The sequence below is a fragment of the Onychostoma macrolepis genome, chromosome 02 (genome assembly GCF_012432095.1).
Source record: "Onychostoma macrolepis isolate SWU-2019 chromosome 02, ASM1243209v1, whole genome shotgun sequence".
NCBI lineage: Eukaryota > Metazoa > Chordata > Actinopteri > Cypriniformes > Cyprinidae > Onychostoma > Onychostoma macrolepis.
Genome location: NC_081156.1, coordinates 33744746 through 33769634, shown reverse-complemented (window position 1 = coordinate 33769634; position 24889 = coordinate 33744746). Strand labels below are relative to the sequence as shown.

At 33.7% G+C, this 24889-nt stretch overlaps 1 protein-coding gene across 1 annotated transcript; it reads right to left on the bottom strand.

Annotated features, from left to right (window-relative positions):
* Positions 1-2960: 2960 nt before the first annotated feature.
* On the bottom strand, positions 2961-23145 carry ap1m1 (adaptor related protein complex 1 subunit mu 1). Its single transcript, XM_058757111.1, has 12 exons — positions 22882-23145; positions 21492-21648; positions 20536-20603; positions 20256-20386; positions 19896-20043; positions 18786-18912; positions 18489-18631; positions 17396-17467; positions 17159-17317; positions 16921-17046; positions 7089-7164; positions 2961-4300 (listed from the first exon to the last, which is right to left on the bottom strand). Exons 1-12 carry the CDS (start codon positions 22921-22923, stop codon positions 4278-4280), a joined length of 1272 nt encoding a protein of 423 aa, XP_058613094.1. The 5' UTR covers positions 22924-23145; the 3' UTR covers positions 2961-4277.
* Positions 23146-24889: the final 1744 nt, after the last annotated feature.

Below are 24889 nucleotides of genomic sequence, written 5' to 3'. Positions count from 1 at the left end.
AACATGATCCATTCAAAAATCTGTTTTTGCAAATTAACTCTTCATATGTATATTACATTTTTTTTAAAAATAAAATAAAATTATATATATATATATATATATATATATATATATATAACACTGATTGAAAAATGCTGAAAAATACATTTGAACATTTTTCTATTATTTACTACAACACAAAACAAAAAACATAATTATTAAATATTAAATTATTGAGCATTTAAAAAAAAACTAAATTTAATTAAGAAAAATAAAACTTCTTATCCTAATATATGCAGTTTTGCTTCTCAAGTAAATTAATTTTTATATTTATACTAGAAAGTAAAACAAATATACTGATTAAAAAATACAGAAAGTGGAGAAAGAAATTTCTCATTCATTCATTCATTTAAAAAAAAATAAAAAAATCCTTGTTTTAATTAAATTTTGGTATGACAAATACGCCATGATGTATAATTAGGCTACTTGAAATATGTATCTGAAATTTGGAAATATTTGTCATTAAAACAATGTCTTTATGCAAAACATTTTTTTATTTTTATTTATTTTAATACAAATTCTAAGCGAAGAAGTGTAATTTAGTCTGTTGCTTCAATGACCTGATGATGATCATGTTTTCCGATATGATTTGAGATCCAAAGAAAGAGCATCAGAAGATCTGACCATGTACAGGAAGTCATTTGATTAGTCACATGTTTTAAATACAAAAAGTGGTCTCAGACTTTTGGATCTCTGTGGACATGGTCTCTTTATTTCTCATTCCTTTGCAAAAATCCCACTTTCTGTGCCAAACATCACAAAGGAGAAGGTGCCATGCAGGAACGGTTCCGGTCAGTGACTCGGCCGTCATCGAGGACTGAAGCTGCGCTCCATCCAGCCGGTTTGGCATTCTTGTGGTTTGGTGTGTGCGTACGCTGTGAGAACCTGCCCTGAGGTATGCGCTCGCTATGAATGGAAGCTCTAGAAGTGAAGTGTGTAATACCTATTTGCTTTCAAAAGCTTTTGTCCTTTCGACTCCCACACAAACCTGATGAACCAGAGGACAAGCGTGTGTTTATCTGTCCAGAGCACCAAACAGTAACCATAACAAATGCTTTTTTTTTTTTCATAAAAGGTGGGAATAATATTTTAAAATAATTATAAAACATTTTATACCAACAGTAAACATCCCTATAGTTTATCAAAAATATGCACTATTTTATTTAAACTTCAATTTTATGCAAAATAACAGTAAGCCCTTTTAATGTTACTGGAAACAAGTCTCTTCTGTTCACCAAAGCTGCATTTATTTGATCAAAAAAAAAAAAAAAACAGTAAAGTAAAAATAGTGAAATATTATTACAGTTTTAAATAACTGTTTTTTTATGTGAATATCTGTTAAACTGTAATTTATTTCTGTGATCGAAGCTGAATTTTCAACATCATTACTCCAGTCTTCAGTGTCACATGATCCTTCAGAAATCATTCTAATATACTGATTTGCTGCTCAAGAAACATTTCTGATTATTATCAACGTTGAAAACAGTTGTGCTGCCCAATATTTTTGTGGAAACTGAGATACATTTTAATTTTCAGGATTCTTTGTTGAATAGAATGTTTAAAAGAACAGCATTTATTTGAATTGTTTTTTTAAACCTCAGTTGAAAATTTGAAACTTAATAACATTAAATGTCTTTACTATCACTTTTGATCAATTTAATGAATCTTTGCTGAATAAAAGTATTAATTTCAAACTTTTGAACAGTAAAAGCATAAAGAACGTTTAAGTGATCACCATGTTTTGTTGAACCAAAACAAACAATTTGTAAAGCGACACACTCCACTTTTCCGGACTAACCGAAACTTGATTTCGTGACTTATCCGGACACTAAATTCCGCCTCCACAATTTCTCAGAACAATAAACCTAAGCCTTGTCGATCTATGCCAAGAGAAATTAATGTTAAAATGTGGGCGGAATGATGAAAATGCCAAACACCATATATCTGATTATCCTTAAATAATCTTTCAAAGCTTTTGCTGCTCGATCTTATATAGATAGAGAACCAATACTGAGAGTAATGGCACCATGGGGGAAAAAGAAAAATTATTAATTCATATCAAAATAAGAAGGCTTTTGCATTAGACATGTTGGTTATGCAGGTGGAGTCGTGTTCATGGGCCAAGAACTGTTGCATGAAATTAGGACAATGGCATCGGAATAAAAGGGCAAGTACAGTCAAAGACTGATGCATGACTGTCCTGCAGCCGTTACAGGACTTCATCAACCAAAACTGACACGTCACAATACAAGCACACGTTTAACAGACACACCAAAGCTGTGTAAAATCATCTTATTATTTTTATATTTAATGGCATGACCTTGGGTAATGATAGAAACATTAAACCATGTACTACGATAATTCAGGGAAAAATGGTCAAATTTAGTGCATTTTAATATGTTTGAGTGTTAAAGTTAGACCTGGTTACGCTGGTCTTGTGTGGTTAATTTATTAAAAGTATGCCTGCATATATATTATAATATTATTAAGAATGCATGTATATATTGTGTGTGTGTGTGTGTATAGTTTTTGGCCAGAATAAACTGCACATTAATTCATTAAACTGCTATTTTCTAAACAGATCCTTTATAACATGTACCTTGTGTAATTTATGTATACTGTATGTTTGTGTGTTTAAAAATGCATATTATGTATTATTAGTTATAAATTAAAGTTTATATACACACACAAAGTTTATACATATACACACACAAGTTCAAATTTTAATCTATAAAATATACAAATAAAATTAATCTATACATATATATAAAAAAAACTTCATACGCATGTGTATAATACATATTAAAATTGCAAATTTCAAATCTGATTGAGGTGTGTATATTATAGAATATACTTAAAACAAAAACAAAAATATTTGGGCATTTTCATATAGCAGAAATTATGAGATGGATCAGACAAGGTATTTTCTAAACAGGTACTTTATTGACGTCTGATGTGTACAGAGAGGTGAAGTATTTAAGTGAGATACAGGAACATTTCAAGAGGAATGCAATTATGTCACATTTCAGCTCCACTGCATGCTGTACCATAGTAAACATGGTAACCTTCACATTCTATCCTTTAAAGGCAAATGAAATGAGACAAATCGACAAATTAATACAAAAAACAAGCAAAAAAACATTTTCTATTTCATCTCCTATTTTTAAAATGGCACCACGGTTGACTTCAGATTTCAGTTGTGTGTTGAACGGTTTAAATCGAGTGTAATTCTGCATTTTAGCAGTGTAGTAAACTCATGAGGTACTGCAGCCAATAATACTGAATTACAACGTACTATAAATAAACTATCAAATATAAAAACTAAAGAGTCAGTGTGCAGGAACGACGTCAAAAGAATACCGAATATTAATAAACAATATCTGAGGACGTCCCTGACGTGAAATACTGAACGAAATGATGACCTAGAAATACAAACGCTTCAATAAGAGTCGATTCATCTAACCTTTTTTGAATTAACGTAACAAACGAACACTGTAATGTGCAACATACTACCGCTGTGACCTTACGACTTCATCTGATAAATAACCGCAAACGAACGGCTCTTCATTCTGAACATGAAGTGTTTACAGTATGAAAACATCTGAAATGTGACATGTATGAACACTTCCTCCGTTGAGATGTGACGTGGTACCATTGGATAAAGACTGCGCTGCGTTTTCATGAAATGTAAAGGAACATGATTCCCGTTAACTGTCAAACACACACACACAGAGACAGACACAGACACCGAACACACACACATCTGCAGTATACGAATTAAAGCTTGTGGAATGGCCAAGAAATGATTCAGTACAAGTGAATCAGCATGTATGCATGTATGAATCTTTCAAATCCTCTCAAGGATGTCAGGCTCATATTTCAACACAAAATCAGAAGAATCAATGAGAATCTGAAGGGAATGTGATTAGTTATGACAATATAAGAATCTTAATGATTCAAAAGTAAAGATTCATATGATTCTAAAAACAAGCAAAGATTCATTTGATTCTTCTAAACGATTCACATGTTCTGGAGAGTTTCATGAGATTCAATATAGGAAGATTTGGACAAAATCTAAATAACACGCTGTGTAGATCTGACGTGTATTTGTTTGAAATGATTCGAAGCACTAATGTGTTGTGAATACTGCAGATGAGTGTGGAGCCTCTACATACAGCAGAGAGAGACAGACAGAGACGCTTCCTTGACCCATGATCCTCTAGGCTAATTCTTCACGTTCACTGAGTCCGCAGCTGATAGTCTGCAAAAAAAAAAAAGAAGGAAATGAGCGATGCTTAATTAAATGCACAGAACGACAGGAAACAGGAAAAAATGGAAATATGGGGGGGAAGGTTAATTGTGACAGCTGAACTTTCTCTCTCCACCCATCAAAACACAATCAAAAACTCAATCAGTCAGTAAGATTGAGACACAAGTTCACAAAATGAACATAAATGATGAGTATAAAACAGATGCTGGACGCAGTCCTGATAAAACACGCAGCACTCATAGAGGAAGACTGCTAACCGGAGTTTACACGATTGTAGAAATTTAGCAACAGTTTTGCAATATGAGCACTTGGTACATGGCATTTCATTTCATGTCATTAGACTAGTTTCACCACCCTGAGAGCATCACAACAAGGAGGGTTTGATGATTTAAACAGCGGTGGTAAAAACTGTTCATTTCACTTCTGTGAATTACTTCAAACTGTCCATTTTAATAATTTGTTTTTAAATGTCAGAAATACATGCACTGTAAATATATTAAACATAGCACAAAAACATATTTCTTTATATGAATGACAATGTCCTTATTGTGTTTATTTAGTAAAAAAAAAATGAAAATATGCCTTGATAATTTTAACTTTTTATTTAGTCATTTATTTTTATTTTTTTACTATTTGCTTAGCTACAGACAAAAACCCTTCAGAGAAAATACAAATGATAGATTGATTTAACTTTTTATTTGTAATTATTGTTGTAATTTATTATTTACAATGACTTGTGGTCCTAAAAATTAATTTCAGAGCAAATACAAAAAAAATATTAAAGATAGAAATATAAATTGACTTATTGATAGAAAAAAAAAAAAAAAATCAAATATTTAAATTATAAAAAAGATACAATGACTGCTGGGTTAAAAATTATGGTTCTTGTGGTTGGGAAAAAAAATACTTTCTCATCAAACACAGAAAAAGAAAAAAGGCAACAACTAAATACTACATATATACATACACATACAGGTGCTGGTCATATAATTAGAATATCATCAAAAAGTTGATTTATTTCACTAATTCCATTCAAAAAGTGAAACTTGTATATTATTATTTATTCATTACACACAGACTGATATATTTCAAATGTTTATTTCTTTTAATTTTGATGATTAGAGCTTACAGCTCACGAAAGTCAAAAATCAGTATCTCAAAATATTAGAATATTTACATTTGAGTTTGAATAAATGACCATCCCTACAGTATAAATTCTGGGTATCTCTTGTTCTTTGAAACCACAATAATGGGGAAGACTGCTGACTTGGCAATGATCCAGAAGACGAACATTGACACCCTCCACAAAGAGGGTAAGTCACAGAAGGTCATTACTGAAAGGTGTGGCTGTTTACAGAGTGCTGTATCAAAGCATATTAAATGCAAAGTTGACTGGAAGGAAGAATTTGGGTAGGAAAAGGTGCACAAACAACAGCGATGACCGCAAGCTTGAGAATACAGTCAAGCAAAGCCGATTCAAACACTTGTGAGAGCTTCACAAGGAGAGAACTGAAGCTGGAGTCAGTGCATCAAGAGTCACCACGCTCAAACGTCTTCAGGAAAAGGGCTACCAAGCCACTTCTGAACTAGAGACAACGTCAGAAGCATCTTACCTGGGCTGTGGAGAAAAAGAACTGGACTGTTGCTCAGTGGTCCAAAGTCCTCTTTTCAGATGAAAGTAAATTTGACATTTCATTTGGAAATCAAGGTCCCAGAGTCTGAAGGAAGAGTGGAGAGGCACAGAATCCATGTTGCTTGAAGTCCAGTGTGAAGTTTCCACAGTCAGTGATGATTTGGGCTGCCATGTCATCTGCTGGTGTTGGTCCACTGTGTTTTCTGATGTCCACAGTCAACGCAGCCATCTACCAGGAAATTTTAGAGCACTTCATGCTTCCTTCTGCTGACAAGCTTTATGGAGATTTCATTTTCCAGCAGGACTTGGCACCTGCCCACACTGCCAAAGGTACCAAAAGCTGGTTCAATGACCATAGTGTTACTGTGCTTGACTGGCCAGCAAACTCACCTGACCTGAACCCCATAGAGAATCTGCTGTACATGCTCATACTTTTCATTTTCATACTTTTCAGTTGGCCAAGATTTCTAAAAATCCTTTTTGTATTGGTCTTAAGTAATATTCTAATATTTTGAGATACTGATTTTTGACTTTCATGAGCTGTAAGCTCTAATCATCAAAATTAAAAGAAATAAAAATTTGAAATATATCAGTCTGTGTGTAATGAATGAATATAATATACAAGTTTCACTTTTTGAATGGAATTAGTGAAATAAATCAACATTTTGATGATATTCTAATTATATGACCAGCACCTGTACATATATATATATATATATATATATATATAGGTGGAATTGGTGGAAAAATACCCCCCCAAAAAAAAAAAAAATGCATAAAAATACAACTCTGACTACTAAAATATATGTGAAACATATTTAGGCTTTGCTCTCAGTCATGAGGAGACATGCGGTGTCAAAGTTCAAGATGCTAATTGAGAGAAAGAAAATCTCCAACAACATCACGTACCGCACACTGTACCAGCGTTTCTAATTTTATCTGGGTTTCACCATCTCGCACGCGTCTGTCCTGAACATCCTCTTTTCACAGAACAATTTCACCTCCGCATTTAACACTAATCTCCCATCATTCTGCACTGCATTGCAGGTATTTGGCAACAATTAAGCAACGCTGTGAAAAACAATGACAAAAATAGAGAAAGAGAGAAGAGAGAGAGATGAGAAAGAGGATGAGAGAGTGTTTTACCTCCGTTCTGGGTGATGTATCGCACCCACGGCAGGGCCTGATAGCCGCTCTTCTCGATGATCTTCAGGTAACGCACCTGTCAAAACACACACCGTCACTGTCATACTGCAATGCATTGTGGGTGAATTCATTTAATGGAAATAAACAACAACCCATTCCAAGAATGCACAAGAGTATTTTGTTTAGCCCGAGTAAATTAAATGCCACTTTAATGCCACTTTTCCAATGCACAATGCATATTTACAGTGCAAAGATGGCAAAAAAGATAAATAAAGAACAAAAATTATTGCATTTTAGTATGCAACAAAAAAGGCTTTTTTTGAGGATGTTTGAGGAATATCAAGCAATGGCAAAAGCATCCCAGGCTTGCGATAGCTACACATAATTTAGCGTTCGCTTCACGTCAGGTCCACGTGGGCATCCGAGGATAAATCTGAGGCCACGGGCAGCACAGCCTGGGAAAGTGGCAGAGTTTGACACCGGGGGCGGAAGCGCATGAAGAAGTGAGATTGGGGAAATGGCACCTTTCGGTGGCGAACACTATTGAGTCACTTGTTGTGTTCATACGGGCCTTGCATCACTACACAAGCTTTTGCACAACCGCTCCAAACATGCTGAAAGAGCACAATCACGTTTTGAAAGAGGCGACAGATAAACCTGATACTCAGAATTAGAGGTGAAAAGTGTTGTTTTTACCCATGTTACAATACGGTTTCGCCAGTTCGGAGTTTTATGTTGGTTTCTAACTGGCTCAATTACACCGGTGTATTTTGCTTCTATATTAAACAACACGACTGTTGGGTGGAAACTGTGGTTTCTGTGATTGGGGAAAAATCATTCAGGAGCAAATACATAATCAAGATCATAAGACTATAATGAAAAATGTAATCAATTATTTTTTAATACATTTTTTATCAACTAAAAGAACTGCCGAAAATTGTGGCTTTCTGTGATTGGAAAAAAAATAAATAATTGCAGACCAAATACATAATCAATATTATAAAAAATGATTTTTTTAAATAAATTATTTTAATAACTAAACCACTGGGGGGGGGGGGGGATTTTGGTTCCTGTGATTAGAAAAAATAATTTCCGAGCAAATGCATAATCAAGATTATAATAATGCATTTTAATTGATTTTTTATAACTAAAATATTACCAAATATATTTATAAATACACACACTTGCATCCAAAAAAAATGTGTAATTATAATTATTATAATTGATAACTCTAGCACTAAAACATATACACACTAACGTCTTATATTATAATTGATATAAAATATAAATATAACATAACATTAATAAAGAATAATAACTTATTATAAAAATGTAAATAAACCTTTTAAAATATACCAAAAAACTAGTAGAATAACTCCAAATCGCACCTATCTGGCTCAATCACTGAGTTATGTACTATCTGTTTGACAGGACAATAAAAACATGGGTGGAAGGGGCGGTAGGAGTGTTTGGGATTTTCTTTTTTAGAAACCATCTTTATTTTTGCAATTCCATTTGATGTCTCTAGTCACCTTTAAACGTCTCTCGAGAGCAGGGTGGACATTTAAGACGTGAGGAATTACAGTCCTCCTGTCCAGCAGCTCTGTGTTTGTTGATTTTGCCGAGCGTTTGTTCTAATCGTGGACTCTATTCTCTCAGAAAACCTCCCTGTCTAAATGCTCAAAAATAGCCGACGTAAGATGCAAAATAGGCTTGCGCAGAACGAGAGATGTATTCTAGGTATCGATGCAGATTTAAAAAGCACGAGGACAGCCCTGCGCGTGCACGTTTCGTGAGGTATTTTGGGAATCCTGGCGTCCGTGGGCCGGTAATGTGCCACTCTTGGGTGCAGCTCACACAAACTTACCAGGCCACCATCGGCGTCCACCCTGGCGGGCACGACGAGACGGCCAGACTGTAAAGGTCTAAATGCTGCCGTGCACCGCTCGTTTTGTGTAAATGTAGCGACTCTGTCTTGTCGGGTTGCGTTTGTGTCATGCTCTGGTCAGCCCTTCGTGAACTCCAGTGTATATTTGCAGCTGGATGGAGTCCAGTGTGGGCAGTGCTGAGATTTGCGTGGTCACCGGTCTCTCATTAGCATGCGGCGTGAGCTGACGGTCAGACAGGCAGGCAGACGTGCACAAACATACACGGCCGCTGACTCAGCTCTTTACGTGCATCATTCCTTCACTATGTAAACAAGCAAAGAAAATAGACAGCAGGGATGCTGCTGAAGGACATTGGTTCAGGGATAATGAGATGGAAAAACATGCATAAGGACAAATATTGAAATTCAAATGTAGTGTTGATAAAACCATAACGAGAAAAAAAACACTCCAGAATAAACTAACGATGGTCAGTAAGATTAAAAATTCAACTTTGCATGACATGAATAAATTACATTTAAAAATAAATTACAAATAATATTTTAATTTGAAATAATATTTAACAATCTTACTGTTTTTTGCTGTATTTTATCTTGGTGAGTAGAAGATACTTCTTTCAAAAATGATTAAAAATCTTTAAATACATCAAACAATTAAATCTTAACTCTAAACTTTTGCACAGTAATGTGTATGTGTGTGTACTAATATATGTATATATAGTTATAGTGGTGCTGTCAATCGTTAAAAAACATCGTACATTAATCGCACATTTTTCATAACCCCACCTAACATTAACATTTTTAAATATACTTTTATATTGCAATAATTTCAATCTTCAAATTAATGTAGAAAAATCACGAAGATGGTATATTTTTAATATTTGTTTAACGCCATCTTTTTTTATGACTGAAGGCCAGTATACTACTGATGTGTATAGGAAATTTTTTTTTTCCCCCTAATATTTACCCATTGCCTATAGTTGTAATTGCTGAACGTAACACGGACCCGACATGCATGCTCGTAGTTTCATTCGCGCTTTAATATGAAATGATACAGTCTACAGCGCGCACCACTGTATTTGTGTGCGCAATTGAAAAGCATGTTACATATTCATATATATGAACACACTATAATGCAGTTTGTCATTTTGCATGTTATAGTCAACTAAACTTTTAATCGTCTAAATTGTAATTTTAGTGATATTCACATGCACTAAAATTAACGAATGACGTAATGAAATATTGACTACATGTAAAGCACAAGACAAAAAGACAAAAGGACATAAAAAGAAAAAAAAAAATCACTGGAAAAATTGAATTATTTAAAAATCTGACAAAAGTCATGTCCTAAGTCTGTGGTTAAAAAAAGAGACACTTTTTTTTTTTTTTAATGACCCTGAGAAATGTTGCAAGCCAGACTCAAACGTGTGTCATGTTAGGCCACAGCTCTGCCATGTGAAGAGCTCAAAGCTACAGACAAGAGAGTTAAAGATTGTTTTGTGTTTTAAAAACCTTTGCGAAAATTACACGTCTACAAAATCCGTGCCCTCGGAGCGTGACAGTAATAGAGCCGTCGGTGGAGAAACGTTCATTTACTGCACAACTGGCACCGAGATGCTGCACGTTACACCTAATAACAGTGTGGGAAACACAACAATTATTGACAAAAGGCAACTTTAATTGGAGAAGTCGAGCACTTAGAGGATCAGAAAAATGCCAACCTTCATGCTTTCGCATGAGTTTCATCCGAATATAGTTTGAAATTAAGATTTTTTTTATGTTTTGAATGAAGTCTCTTCTGCTCACCAAGGCTGCATTTATCTGATCAAAAATACAGTAAAAACAGTGAAATATTATTACAAATTAAAATAGCTGTTTTCTATGTGAATATCTGTTCAAATGTAATTTATCTCTGTGATCAAAGCTGAATTTTCAGCATCATTACTCCAGTCACATCATCATCCTTCAGAAATCATGCTATGCTGATTTGCTCAATTATCATTAATGGTTCTAATTATTATCCATTTTGAAAACTTTTGTTTAATATTTTTGTGGAAACAGCAATGAATAGAAACTGTTGAACAGAAAGCTCAAAAAAACAGCATTTATTTGAAATCTTTTGTAACGTTATAAATGTATTTCCTGTCACTTTTGATCAAATAAAAAAATGTAATCTTACTGAGACCATCCTTTATGCTGCAAAAACATTGATAATAATCAGAAATGTTTCTCGAGCAGCAAATCAGCATATTAGAATGATTTCTGAAGGATCATGTGACACCGAAGACTGGAGTAATGATGCTGAAAATACAGCTTTGATCACAGGAATAAATTAGATTTTACAATATATTCACATAAAAAAGAAAAAAAAAAGAAACTGTTCTTTTAAATTGTAATAATATTTCAGAATTTTACAGTTTCTACTGCATTTTTAAATAAATGCAGCATTGATGAGCAGAAGATTATCCCAAACTTTTGACCAGTAGTATAAATATAGCCATGCTGGGAAAACTATTCGGGTTTTCATATAAAACCCATGCATGCTAAAAATTGCACGCACGTGTCTATTTGTGACTAGCAGAGGCCAGCGGTAATAGTCCAAAGGGCCACACTTAGTCCGTCCAGTGCATCGAGACAGACTGCAGATCTCGAGATGCGGTCGGCCAGTCTTAGACAAACGGCCCGAGGCTTGACGCGCAACCAAACCGCAGCCTGGTCCTGCGAGCGTGGGACTGTCGCACAATCAGCTGGTGGCGCTAATCGCAGGGGACTCGACGCCTGGCGCTCAGGGCACACAGACGCACTGACCGCAGCCGGCAGAACTTATCAAAGCCTTCCTGAGGTTTCCAAGCAGGTCATCACCCAGACCGCCTCTCTCACGGGAACCCAGCGGTCAACAAGTTCACCGTGGAGTCGAGTCGAGTTTGTGATGCACCTCTAATTGAAGCGATCAGATGATAGTCTTGATTTATGGAGGAACTAACATGCATTTTACATCCCCAACGAGCTCTTTTGACGTTCGGGGATCAAAACCCCCACAGGACAGCTGGGAAGCAGATGAAAAGCGGCAGCGCTGAATGTAAACGACAAAAAATTAGAGAGAGGAAATTTCATAGAAGTTCAGCACTTAATTAGATCTGACACTCGATTGACTTTCCCCTCATCATTTTTGCCCAAACATCCTCACTCTCAGGGGAAATTGAGTTTCGGACGGTTTTATGTCGTTGACATCCGCGTGGGCTGATGAAACTTACCATTACATGGAGGAAATCTTTTGTTTAAAACATAAAATGAGAGGTAATTTTATTGGAGAAGCTGTTTATGAATATCGTACCCGAGGTCGCCCCGAGTTCAGCTCGAAAACTGCTGTTTCACCTTCAACCTCTCTGTAATTTGCCTGATTCATCTGATGTCAGAGCAGCCAGGCTGTTATTTGAGTGAACGGCCTGTGGATTTGATTGTCGATTGTTCGTCTGGTTTGTGGGTTACAGACAAAAACAGCTGAATGTCAAACAATGTCAACATGAAATTTTGACAAATGACAGACTGGCTTCTTATGCTCCTCGACTGAATTAAAGCGTCTGCTAAATGCATAAATATAAATGTGACACTGGAAAAAAAAAAAAGAGCTATCAGACAACATCCTCACGCAGATGATAAGCATAAATAATGTTTTTCAGCCTTACAGCTTCCACTGTAAATGCTTTTACTCGTTTTACCAAACCTTTACCTAAACTATTATCAATGTTTTTAACCGAGTATATACCTTTCTCTGATCTAAGAGTACAAACAAGGCTGTACGAATGTCTGTTTTGTTTTGTTTGTTTTTAACATTTGCAGTGTCTCTGGTGAAAGCCTCTCTCATCTGTGGGAACTGGAGGAGGAATTCCTTCTTTCAAGTCGACCCAAAAGACAGCATCACTTCACACTCTCTCAGAACGACACCTGCCTTCCAGTTCACTCAATGGCCATCAGTCAGCGATCATCACTGACCCGTAAGAGCCACACAAACACCACACACGCCTAATGCCGTTATATAAGACATGATGAAGCGTCTGTAAATGAAAAAGTGCAAAGTTCATTCTCCAAAAGTAACCTCTAACCTTCAGACATGAGTGATTCCTCAGCGCATGCGTCTCGTAAACGAAAGGTGTGCTGGTACTTTAGCTAAAATTAATATTGTAATACACACTGCAGCACTAAAAATAATAGAATTATCATCATCATCACTGCTAAATAAACTAAATATTACTGTTGTGATCCAATTTTAAATTATGTATTTAAGAATATTTTAAAAAATATTTTTATTACATTACTGTAAAATTACAAGACTAATATTTATGGCTGCCCATTAAAGCATAAAACTTTTATTTTGATGGAAAACCACACCGGGACCTTAAAGCTGTTCTTTTATTTACAAGTGCTTCTCATGACAAGTTTGGAAAGATTTTTGGCACAAATGCACATTATAAGCAACACAAATGGATGCTGATGCTGAAGTGGAGAAGCATTTACTGTGAACAAAGATGATGAAAACACTGGATCATGAGCTGCTTGCATGAACTCGCCTGACATGAACACAAGATGCTGTGCTTTACTCTGAATTAAAATTAAATCACAGCCTTTGTGATTTGCTAAGAGCACTAAGCCGTATTGCAAATCTGATTTTATTTTGATTAGTCATGCAGCCATACCTGCTGGATGATTAAACAGATGAAAACAAACTGAAAGAGGGACTCGAGTCATATTTAGAGTCGAGAAGATCACAGACTAGCATGATTATTCTCATTTCTTTCTGTAAAACAGAAACCGAAAGCATTCAAATTGAACAAACTCTGCATCAAACAAATGCATTTCTGCAAATCTAAAATAGTCTATTCATGTTAAAAAGCACAAATCCACTGACAGCTGGATCCAAAGCTGCAGTGCACAACATCTGTGTGAGAATCATTCCCAGATCAACAAACATCAGTTGTTCTGTTGAAAGTTTCCACAAACACGTCCCACAGCTCGACTGCAGTCCTGTCCAGTTCATTTCTGCTCTGCCCACCTTTATAAACTGCTGAGGCCTGAGAAACGCACACACACACACACACTCGACTGACCATAACAAATAAACACACCGTCTGCTAAAACACAAGATTCAGCAGCAGCAGCAGGAGCTGCGGTTCTGTTCTGTCTGTCCTGGCCGCCAGCGTCTGGATCGGGCCACTGTCATGGCCACAACACACACACACACAGTGACAGACACACTCAGTCTGGTTTGCTATCCTTGTGGGGACTCTCCATAGGCGTAATGCTTTTTCTACTGTACAGACCGTATATTCTATCGTCCTACACCAACCCTACACCTAAACCTACCCCTTACAGGAAACTACAGGCATTTTTAGATTTTCAAAAAAACTTCATTCTGTGTGATTTATTAGCTTGTTTACCCGTGACACGAGTCCCCATGAGTCTGTGTGTATTCAGGTTTAAGTCCCCACCTGAATAGAAAAACAGGTACACACACACACAGCATGCAATTTTAACCGTTTATTCTAAGACACATGATGAAGATTCTACAAAATATTTTTCATGTTCCTGAGAACTTAAACGGAGCCTGTCATCATTTATTCACTCCCACCTTGTTTTTCTGTGGAACACAAAAGAAGATATTTTGAAGAAGGTGTCCTTTCAATGAAACAAAAACAACAATGGACTCCACAGACTTCCACTGTATGGACAAAAAAAAAATAATTCAAAATATCTTCTTTCGTGTTTTGCAGAAGAAAGAAATCATACAGGTTTGAAATGACATGAAAGTCAGTAAATCGCAGAATTATTATTTTTGAGTGAAGAGTTTTGGATTTTATTACTTTTAAAGTAGAACTTCTGCAAGTTTATTGAGCATTCTGCTTTCATCAACCACTAGAACTTGAGTTAATTTAGTAATATTCATCTGCTATTATATTCTTTATTTTTATATTTTATAATTATAATTTAAGTTCTCATTTGTAAGTTGCTTTGGATAAAAGTGTCTGCTAAACGACTAAATAAACGTAATGTAAATGTAATAGTTTAAGTTTTAGTCATTTTGTTATGTTTCTGTAATTTTATTATTTTTTGTAAATATTTATATTTAGCTTTAATTCATTTTTATTCCATTTTTAATTCAATTGTATTTTACTTCACTTGGCTGCCAAGGTAACATTTCTCAATTACATTTTTCATGTAATATTTATATATATCTTTGGTATTTCAGCTTTATTTCAATTATCAAAAACCTATTTAGAATTATTCTAGTTGTAGTCAATGGTTGACAACACTGAAGTAGATGGTAGACGCTGTATTTATCTTTTCATGAATGAAAATGAGGCTGTGTGGGACAGATGCACATCTTTCACAACAGGTGTTTATCAGAGCCTTCTCTCAGCAAGAATTGCTTTGAAAAAAACATTTTCAATGTTGCGTCAGCAGAGCAATCATGAGCAAAGATAAAATCAGTTGGACAGATGTCTAACCCTCACAGCCTCATTTACATTCCCAAGAAATTAAATGAGACATCAAGACAAAGGACTTTCATTTTATCATAATTAAATCCATTCCACCACAGAATTGCTAAGATGTGGGAAAAGTGCACAGATAATGTGAATGTTTCCCAAAGAGCATCACAATATCACTTCCATGTGAATCAACACCTGATTAGAATAAACAAACAAGTTATTATTAATATTTTCCTCTTCTATGCAGATGCGTGATGTTAATTTCATTGCAGAGCCCTTGCGGTCAATGGGATTCTAGCTTCTTTTCATAAATCAATTATATTTTGTGAAATTAATTCACTCAAGAGTTGATCACAGAATAGTAATGAAGGAGATGTATGCTCAAAACCTCTGAATTTAAATTCATATTGTGTGTGATGTGCTCATATTAATGTTTAAACACTGCTGAGATATTATTTTTAAAAAACCTGTCAGTGTATACATCCTTTAAAAGTACAGCTTTATAGCACCATCTATTGGTGACAGAGGGATAAACAGAACACACATGGCATCTGCTACAGCCTGAGCAACAGGTGTTCAGCACCAGGGAAAAATACTAAACTATGAAAAATAAAAAGTCAGCAGCGCCACCTTATGTCAAAAACAGAAAACACAAATCTGCTCTGGTAAGACAAGACTGTCATCCGAGTACTGAGACAGTTCTTACATATTCATACAGATTTAATTCTGATTCAATATTTCTTATTAAAGGCAGAGTTAGAGTAATACATTCGAAGTAACTTATGCTACATTAACTTTACAGTTGGAAGTAAAAGCAATGTATGCTTTTTGAATTCACACCATAATACAGGGGTAATATTTAATCTATTTATTAACAAATGCAACCGAAAACCACTCAGGCTGTCCTACACCTGGCTTATTATTATGTTAAGTAAAACTAGAATTAAAACTAGTAAAACATTTTTGTTAATTGAAATAAAAGCTGATAGATATAAAATAAAAAATAAATAATTAGATTGAAAATTATTAAAATTTCTAATTTTCATTTACATACTTTCAAATTACTTACTGGAAATAAAATAAATAAAAATCAAACTTTAATTTAGAATTTTTTATTTTTTTTTAAATCCCTAAACGGTAACAAAAAAATAAATAAAAAAAAATAAAAAAAAATCCCTAAACGGTAACTTAAAAAAACAACAAAAAAAACAAAAACAAAAGCACATAAAATTACTAAAATGTAAATACATTAAAATTAAACTGAAAATATAAAAATAAAAAGGTAATTAAAAATATGAATAAAAACTATAATAGTATATAAATAATACTAAGAAAACACAGTGGTCTACACTATCGCACATCTAAATTGCAAGAAAGCAATGCAAAAAAGATTACTAAAAACATGACTGCAAGCCATAAAGTAACGCTTTGTAATAAAGGTGAGAATGTAACAAATAGTTACCTGTATTCCAGAGGTGGTGAAATAGGGAATCTCAAACTTCACACTGATTGGTGGTTTTCCCTCCTTGTCCTCTGCCTCCACGCTGGGCAGCCCGAAATGAGCCCTCATCAGGTACTCCTTACCTCCCTGAAACACACACACACACACACACTCATAAGCTTCTGCTAATATCACTCTTTAGCTAATAGATGTATTATTATGAATGTACAGTATCACAACACTGCGCTTGTTTTCTTACAGGGAAGGATTTGATGGACCAAACAATCTCGCTGTTCTCCGGCACCCACTTCACGCTGCCCACTGTGGTCTTAAACTTGGGTGAGTCTGCGTCGGTCGGGACTGGAATATGAATCTCCACGTTGTTGGCAGTGGAGCGTCGCTTAAACTGAGACTTGGCCTACGGTAAAACAGACGAGACATGATTTAGAGGCTCTGTGGACAAACACAGCATAAAATCACTCTGAAGTGTTCTCACTTTGATCATGTACTCGATTCTGCTGTGTGAATGCTTCTCGATCACAGACTCGATCCAGATCAGCGGCTTCACCTGTTCACACAGAAAACCAAACACCACAATCAAACCCTGGACAAAAGCATTGTGACCCTGGACGACAAAATCAGTCTTAAGTGTCAATTTTTCTAAATTGAGATTTATACATCATCTGAAAGCTGAATAAATAAGCTTTCCATTGATGTATGGTTTGTTAGGATCGGACAATATTTGGCTGAGATACAACTATTTGAAAATCTGGAATCTGAGGGTGCAAAAACATCTAAATATTGAGAAAATAACCTTTAAAGTTCTGCAAATGAAGTTCTTAGCTATGCATATTACTAATCAAAAATTACGTTTTGATACATTTACGGTAAGAAATTTACAAAATATCTTCATGGAACATGATCTTTACTTAATATCCTAATGATTTTAGGCATAAAAGAAAAATGGATAATGTTGACCCATACAATGTATTTTTTACATTTTTGTTACACTTGAATAATTTTATGTACTCTTTCCGATGTAATTTTGATTAGTTTTTATTTTATTTATTTATATATATATATATATATATATATATATATATATAAAAAATAACATTATTGTTTTATTATTATTTTAATAAATAAAATGATACATTTTATTCATCTTTATCTTAATCTTTAAATTTTACATTTACTTTAAAATAAATGTATTAATTATTTACAATATTATTTTTTAGGTTTAATTTAAGTTAAATTTATTTATTTCCATATAGTAATTTTAGTGCTTCAACTTAAAGTGAACAAATATTAGAAATGTTGCTATGGCTATAAGTTTTAATCTAATATTTATATTTTATTATTTCAGTATTATATTTACATTATATTTTGTATTTCTATATTATATTACATATGTATACATGATATTTTTAATCTAATATTCATAAATATGTTTATATTATTGCTTAAATTAATTATATATTATTTTAAACAACAAAAACATTTTTAAAAGTCTGAATAATATTACTCTGGAATTAATATTTAAAGAATTGAATAAATATGAATGAATGTCTATGAGTTTAGACACTCACGTGTGTGTTGAGGCGGTAGGACATCAGCTCAAACTCTCCGTCTGGAGGGATGAAGGAGATTGTTCGATCGTTCTCAAATCGAGACAGACGCACACACTGATGAAACTTCACATCCTCCAGCTCCACCGACTTACTCTTACCACCTAAAGAAGAGCGATAGGATTCAACAGATGACTAAAACACCAGATGAGCTCAAAGCAAACACACATGAAATAAAAGCCATAAAACTCCAGCTCTGATGTCACAGGGGTCTTTTAGCATCGGTATGGAGACAGAAAATTGAGGAAATAGACTCACGGCCGGTGTTCTCAAACAGAACCTTGTCATTCAGACCCAAACGCAGCTCTGGCATTCCTGAGAGGAACACTCTCATCTTAATGGAGCCAACAATCTCACTGCGAAGGACGTTACCGTTCGCGCTGACCTGGAGAGAAAACAGCAGCCATGAAGCCATCATCTCAAACACTTCAGTTACAATTACAGACAGACAAATACTCAATCAATCAATCAATATAAATAAAACAGAATTTAAAACAGTAGAATTAATATTATATAAAATTATTATTTTTAATCAATTTAACTTAATTAAAAATACTAATTATAATAATAAATAAATACAGTTCATTAGTGTGATTATTTTTATAACAGTTTTGTAATTTTATCCAGTCTGATTTTTAAGCCGGAATTATCGCTTTCACAATTAACAAACTGAATAATTAGTCAATCGAGCTGCACGATTATGGCAAAAATCATAATTGCAATTATTTTGGACAATATTGAGATACTCGTTGACTTTGGAAACATCATGCATTTATTGAATTTTGAAAGTAATATCCTTCAACTTATATTAAAAATATAATTCAACAACAACCATCCCAAAACTCATTCGTGTTTTCTATACTTATCAATTTAAATAAAATTAAGTAAATTCCATGGTAATATCATTAACTAAAACTATTTTGATCGAATTTATTTTATTATTATTATTAACAATTTTTAAATAAACTAATTTAATCAAAAATAATGAATGATTATAAATACATTTGATCAAAATAAATAAGACCAAGTATGTTTTTTTAGTGCACTTCCACAACCACTAAACATTTATTCAGTATATAACAAAACAAGAGTGCATTACTGTAAAACTACATGCAATTATCTTGTTTTTACAATCATTAGAAGCCAAAATATAATGTAATTCCATTGCTTGCTCAGCCCTATTAGTTAACATGGACTTTCATAACAAAGCTTTCATAACAGCAGCAGGTTCATCTCCTCACACAACACAACACAACACAAGCACAATGACATGGATGTGACTGTGTCCTGTTTGTTATGATGGATTCCTGTGTTTATTCTGAGCACGTCTGCAGACATCTAAGAAACGTGCTGCTTCTAAAAACATACCAAGAGGTTGACAGACTCGATGACGTCCAGGAAAACCTCGTTCTTCCTGTACTTGATGCCCTCTGACCTCCAGGAGACTGCGTTAGTGACCGTGGCAGGGGGCCGCGGAGCGCCCGTGTCCAGCTTGTGACCTTCCTGCGTGATGTATCTGTGAAAAATAAACACTTTCCATCAGTTACTCCTGAATGACATCTGCTGGGTCAGAGAAAGGCCTGGAAGTATTTTAGCGCTGCATCGTTTGAAACAAAACGATGTAATGATTTAAAGACTTTTTTAAATGAATGTCAGTCGTACGGTTTGAGGGCGAGTGGACAGAACTGTTAAAAATGGTTCGTAAAAGGAAATGAAACATGGACTCACTCCTGAAGGATCTTGCTGTCAGTGGTTTGCGGGTATCCAAAGTCCATGAGTTCATCCAACAGCTCGTAGATTATGACAAAGTTATCTCTGATACTCTCCTCCTCCAGCTCCTTAAAGTATTCAGAGAAAACCTGGGAAAATAACAAGTCAAAAACCTGTTAGAATAAAGCAAGTGATAGTGAAATGACAAGCTGGCATATTAAGTAATTAGTTATGGTCCAATAAGATGAGCACCCTCACCCAGAAATCACTTGAAGTCCACAATTGATGTATAACGTACCTGAACAATTTTGTAGAGGAAGGAGAAAACCAGGGAGACGCAAGCATTCTTCTTGGATGTTGCAACAACTGTTTGTCAGCAGGTTAAGAGACAAAACGTGCTTAAAAGAGACAATAAACCAATAAAGCGATTAACAAGTTACAACAAACATTTTGTAAAATGATCCTAAGTAAGATCATGAATGATCAAAATCTAATAAAATGCAACAGTGCTAAGCCATTTATTCAGCAGCCATTGTCCTGAATGTGATATCTGAATAATTTTTAAAAATTCATTTATTATTAAATAATTGTACTTAATATTTGAAAAACGTAATGCTAATTATTAAGACTAATACCAATTAAAATCATTAATACTAATTATTATAATAAAGTATTTATAAATAAAAAAAGTTATAAAGTAATGTAATTTTTATGGCATTGTAATTTTATAATGTGGTTCAAGTTAGCTCAGTTTCATAATTAAAATTTAATTAAATAATTAGTTAATAGAGCTGCTTGATTATGGCAAAAAAACATCATGATTATTTTTTATCTTTATTGAGATATTCATCAACTTTGGAAACTGCATACATTTATTGAATTTATCTTTTTAAAAGCAGATATCCATTAATTGTTAGTATAATTCAATAGAAAATTAACTTTTTTACAATCTTTATTTATTTTTTTGTAATATTTTCTTCATAGAGATATTAGGAAATGTTTAAAAATAACCAGCTCCAAGATAAATCAAAACATTACAGCAATTTGATTTGAAGCACAAGAAAAATAAATAAATAAATAAATTAAATTAAATTAAATTAAACAAAATTTTGCAGTTAAAAAAAGCAGTTAAAAAATTTTAAAAACTCGCAGTAGGCCTGTCTTGACAAATCTGAATTCCTCTATAGAAAATGAATGTGGTTTTTATTTCTAGAACTCTGTATTATCTGTTTTTCTAGAGGTTTGGAAGGATACGGTACAAGTTGTTGTGTTTGATCCACATGAAGCGAACTCCCCCGTGAGCCAGGATGGGCGACAGCGTTCCCTCTTCCTCTTTATCCATCAGCAGGGTCATGAAATGCTCGATTTCAGACATGTCCACATCCCCGCGGTAATTACGGCAGATCAGCACCTGAAACACAGATGACCCTCGTAATGCACAGCAATTCAAATCCACTGACACTCATTTCCAATATCTGCATCCATATTAACCCAGATACACTAGAGTAACCATAGTAACCGAGGCCAGGAATGCGCAGCTTACCAGATTAAACACTCAGACAAGTAGTACAGTAAATGCAAAACTTTGTGTAACACTATTTTACAATGTACCGCAATTTCATTACTTGCAAATCAAACATATTCCGTTTCTGCTGTCAGACTGAAGGCAATTATTTTGCAAGACTGTAAATATAATAACATTTTTGTAAGGTAAGAAGATTAAATGTGCAATTATTTCATCCAACTCAAAGTGCTTTACAAAACAAGCGAAATATGAATTATATCCTGTTAAATAAACTAAAGCATAGAGACGGACAAAAATAAGCTTAAAAAAAGGATCAAGACAAATTTCTGCTCTTTATTAATTAGTGATAATAACTGACTTTTGACCGACAGTTGCTAGTTCAAAACATCACTTAATAATAAGCAGGTGTTTTTTAATAAAGAGTGAATTTAATTTTAGTAATTTTTACATCATTTAAATCACAATTCATATACAATTTAAAATAAAACATAAATATTAATTGCTACATCAAAACAGTAAAAACTTAAAATAATCTAAAGCTAGAACTGAAAATGAAAACAAAATGAAAAATTACAAAAACATAAAAATGTATACAAAATGACGAATTACAATAAAATGAAAAATAAATATAAAAGCCATTTCAAATTAAAGAAAGATATAAAAGTAAGTATAGTTTTTAGACTGTAAATACAATCAAAGGTAAGATTAAATGTGCAATTATTTCATGCAATATGATGCTTTAAAAAAAAAAAACAAGTGAAAGATGAATTACATCCTATTAAAATAAAGCAAGAGGACGAACACAAAAAAAAAGCTTAAAAATAAGGAATGGAGACAAATATATTTTCCTTATTATATATTGATTAATAATACTTGACTTTTGACAGACAGTTGCTATACGTTACCAAAACCTAAACAGCTGCTTGAGGAGTGAATTTCTATTTCAATGGATCTCGGTTTCATTAACTAATACACGATAATCCCACCTTTTAAATCCCCTCAGAGCTTTCAGAGTGAAGGAAACATGTTGACTGATTTTAACGAAGAATAACTTTAAAATCTGTTGTTGTTTGATGTGGATTAGCTTTAGCCTGCTGTGCTAGTGAACCGTTATCTTACCTTCCCCTTCAGATCCAACACATAAACAGCGCTCGCCGACATGTTTGCGCCTTCCTCGACCGCTTTTATCGTTAATCTACAGAAGTTCGCTCACTTCTGGCGCATTTGTTAGTTTAATAAAGAGCTGTCATCCGTTTTAGACGCTCAAAGTAGCTCCATCATCAAATAGCGGATGGGAGAGATTTTGAGGAACCGGGTGGCGCTGCTGCGGTGAGAGTGAGTGACTGTAGCGCCACCTGCCGCACTGGACGAATGACAGAACTACAGTAAGACCGCAGCGACACACATCACACTTGCTCTGAAAGCGTGGCGTCTGTGTATTTTTATATATTATCAGAGGTGAAGTATTTTTTTTTTTACTTTACTAAAGTAAATTTAAAAAGTATCTGTAGTTTATCAGAGTGTTTTTCTTTGGAAAACTTTTACTTCACTACATTCCAAAGCATAATGTCAAACTTTTTACTGCACTACATTTCATAAATAAAAGTTGTTGTTTGTTTAGCCTTTAATACTTAAGAACATGTACTACTTAAAAGTGTACTTTCTTGTACTAAAGTAAATCTTTGAATTACTTTTACTTGAGTAAAATTAAGAAAGTAATAGATTTCTAATGTATTTAAGTATTAAATGATGTTTAATATGAAACGTAGTGCAGTAAAAAGTACAATATTATACTTTGGAATGTTGTGAAGTAAAGTTTTCTGAAGAAAAGCACTCTGATAAAGTACAGACAAAAGTACTTTTAAAGCAGAGTAAAAATACTTCACTACTCTATATTATTTAAATAATTTAAATATTACATTTATAAAATCAATATATTTCTATATTAATAATTATTTTTATTATATAAAACATATTATTATTATACAAATGTAATATTTATTTATTTATTAAATTAAGGAATACATATTAGAATTTTAATATACTTTATTTATTTATTTATTTATTTATTTATTTATTTATTTATTTATTTTTATTTATTTTCTTTCCACTAGATGGCGCTCGATGTTAAGCAGTGCTCCATGTTTATTACTTTCTAAGAATAATATCCTCTGTGTGATTTGCAGAGATTTCTGGTTTTTGGTCTCTACAGACTGAGGCGTGACCACAGTTTACTTCAAGTGTGTAAAAGGTAGTAATTTGATCAAATCACTAATGTATGTAAAATGATGTGTGTGTTTGTGTGTGTGTGTGGGGGGGGGGGGGGAACTATCAATCATTTAAACTTTATTTAGTAGCATTTAAAAATGAGAAATTAAAAAAGTAACTAAATACAAAAAGTATAATACATTCTTTATAATACAAAGAATATAAAAAGAAAATATAATAACAAAAACGTAAATAGAAAAGCTAATTTCAATTATTAATGAAAGTTATAAAAGTAGGCTACATAACCAAAAAAAAAAAAAAAAAAAAAATTGACACTTCAATTAATTGTATTTCTTCAACTTATTTCCATTATTCAACATTTCTAATTTTGTTTAGTTTAAAATTTTCATCTAATATTTATATTTCATTTTAGGTTCATTTCAAATTTTTTTTTTTTTTTAATATATATATATTTCTAGTTTTAGTCCGTGATAATAAGCCAGGTTGAAGTGTTTCTGTTATCTGTGTCGACAGGATGAGCTGCGGTGGAATATGAGGCTGAATGCGTGTCTGTATGTTCTGCATGCTGCTGCTCAGAGTGAGATTGTTTCTGACGTCAGATCGTTATTTCTGACTGAGACAGGCAGCTTCACAGACACAGTTTAACCTTGACATGCAGATGAGACGTTTACTGTGTGTAAGGGTTACGAGGAGCAGAGACATCAAAATGTGAAATCGCTTCTTAACAGAACTGACTGTTGTGAAAAGTACAATGAACTGCCAATGAAAGTCAAGACTGGTGAAATCTCTGCTGCACAAAACCCAGCAATGTTCTTCAGATTCTGTTGCAATGATTTTCTTTCACATTGTGCAACACCGACCGGTTAAACCCATATTTAAATCACTTAACTTTATGTAA

What these genes read in the sequence shown, in the direction of transcription:
- ap1m1 (XM_058757111.1), bottom strand. Translation starts at nt 22,923, where the DNA reads ATGTCGGCGAGCGCTGTTTATGTGTTGGATCTGAAGGGGAAG. An exon ending in TCTGTTTGAGAACACCGGCC is followed by an intron (nt 18,632 to 18,785) that starts GTGAGTCTATTT and finishes GCTCTTCTTTAG; the next exon opens with GTGGTAAGAGTAAGTCGGTG. An exon ending in GAATCGAGTACATGATCAAA is followed by an intron (nt 17,318 to 17,395) that starts GTGAGAACACTT and finishes GTTTTACCGTAG; the next exon opens with GCCAAGTCTCAGTTTAAGCG.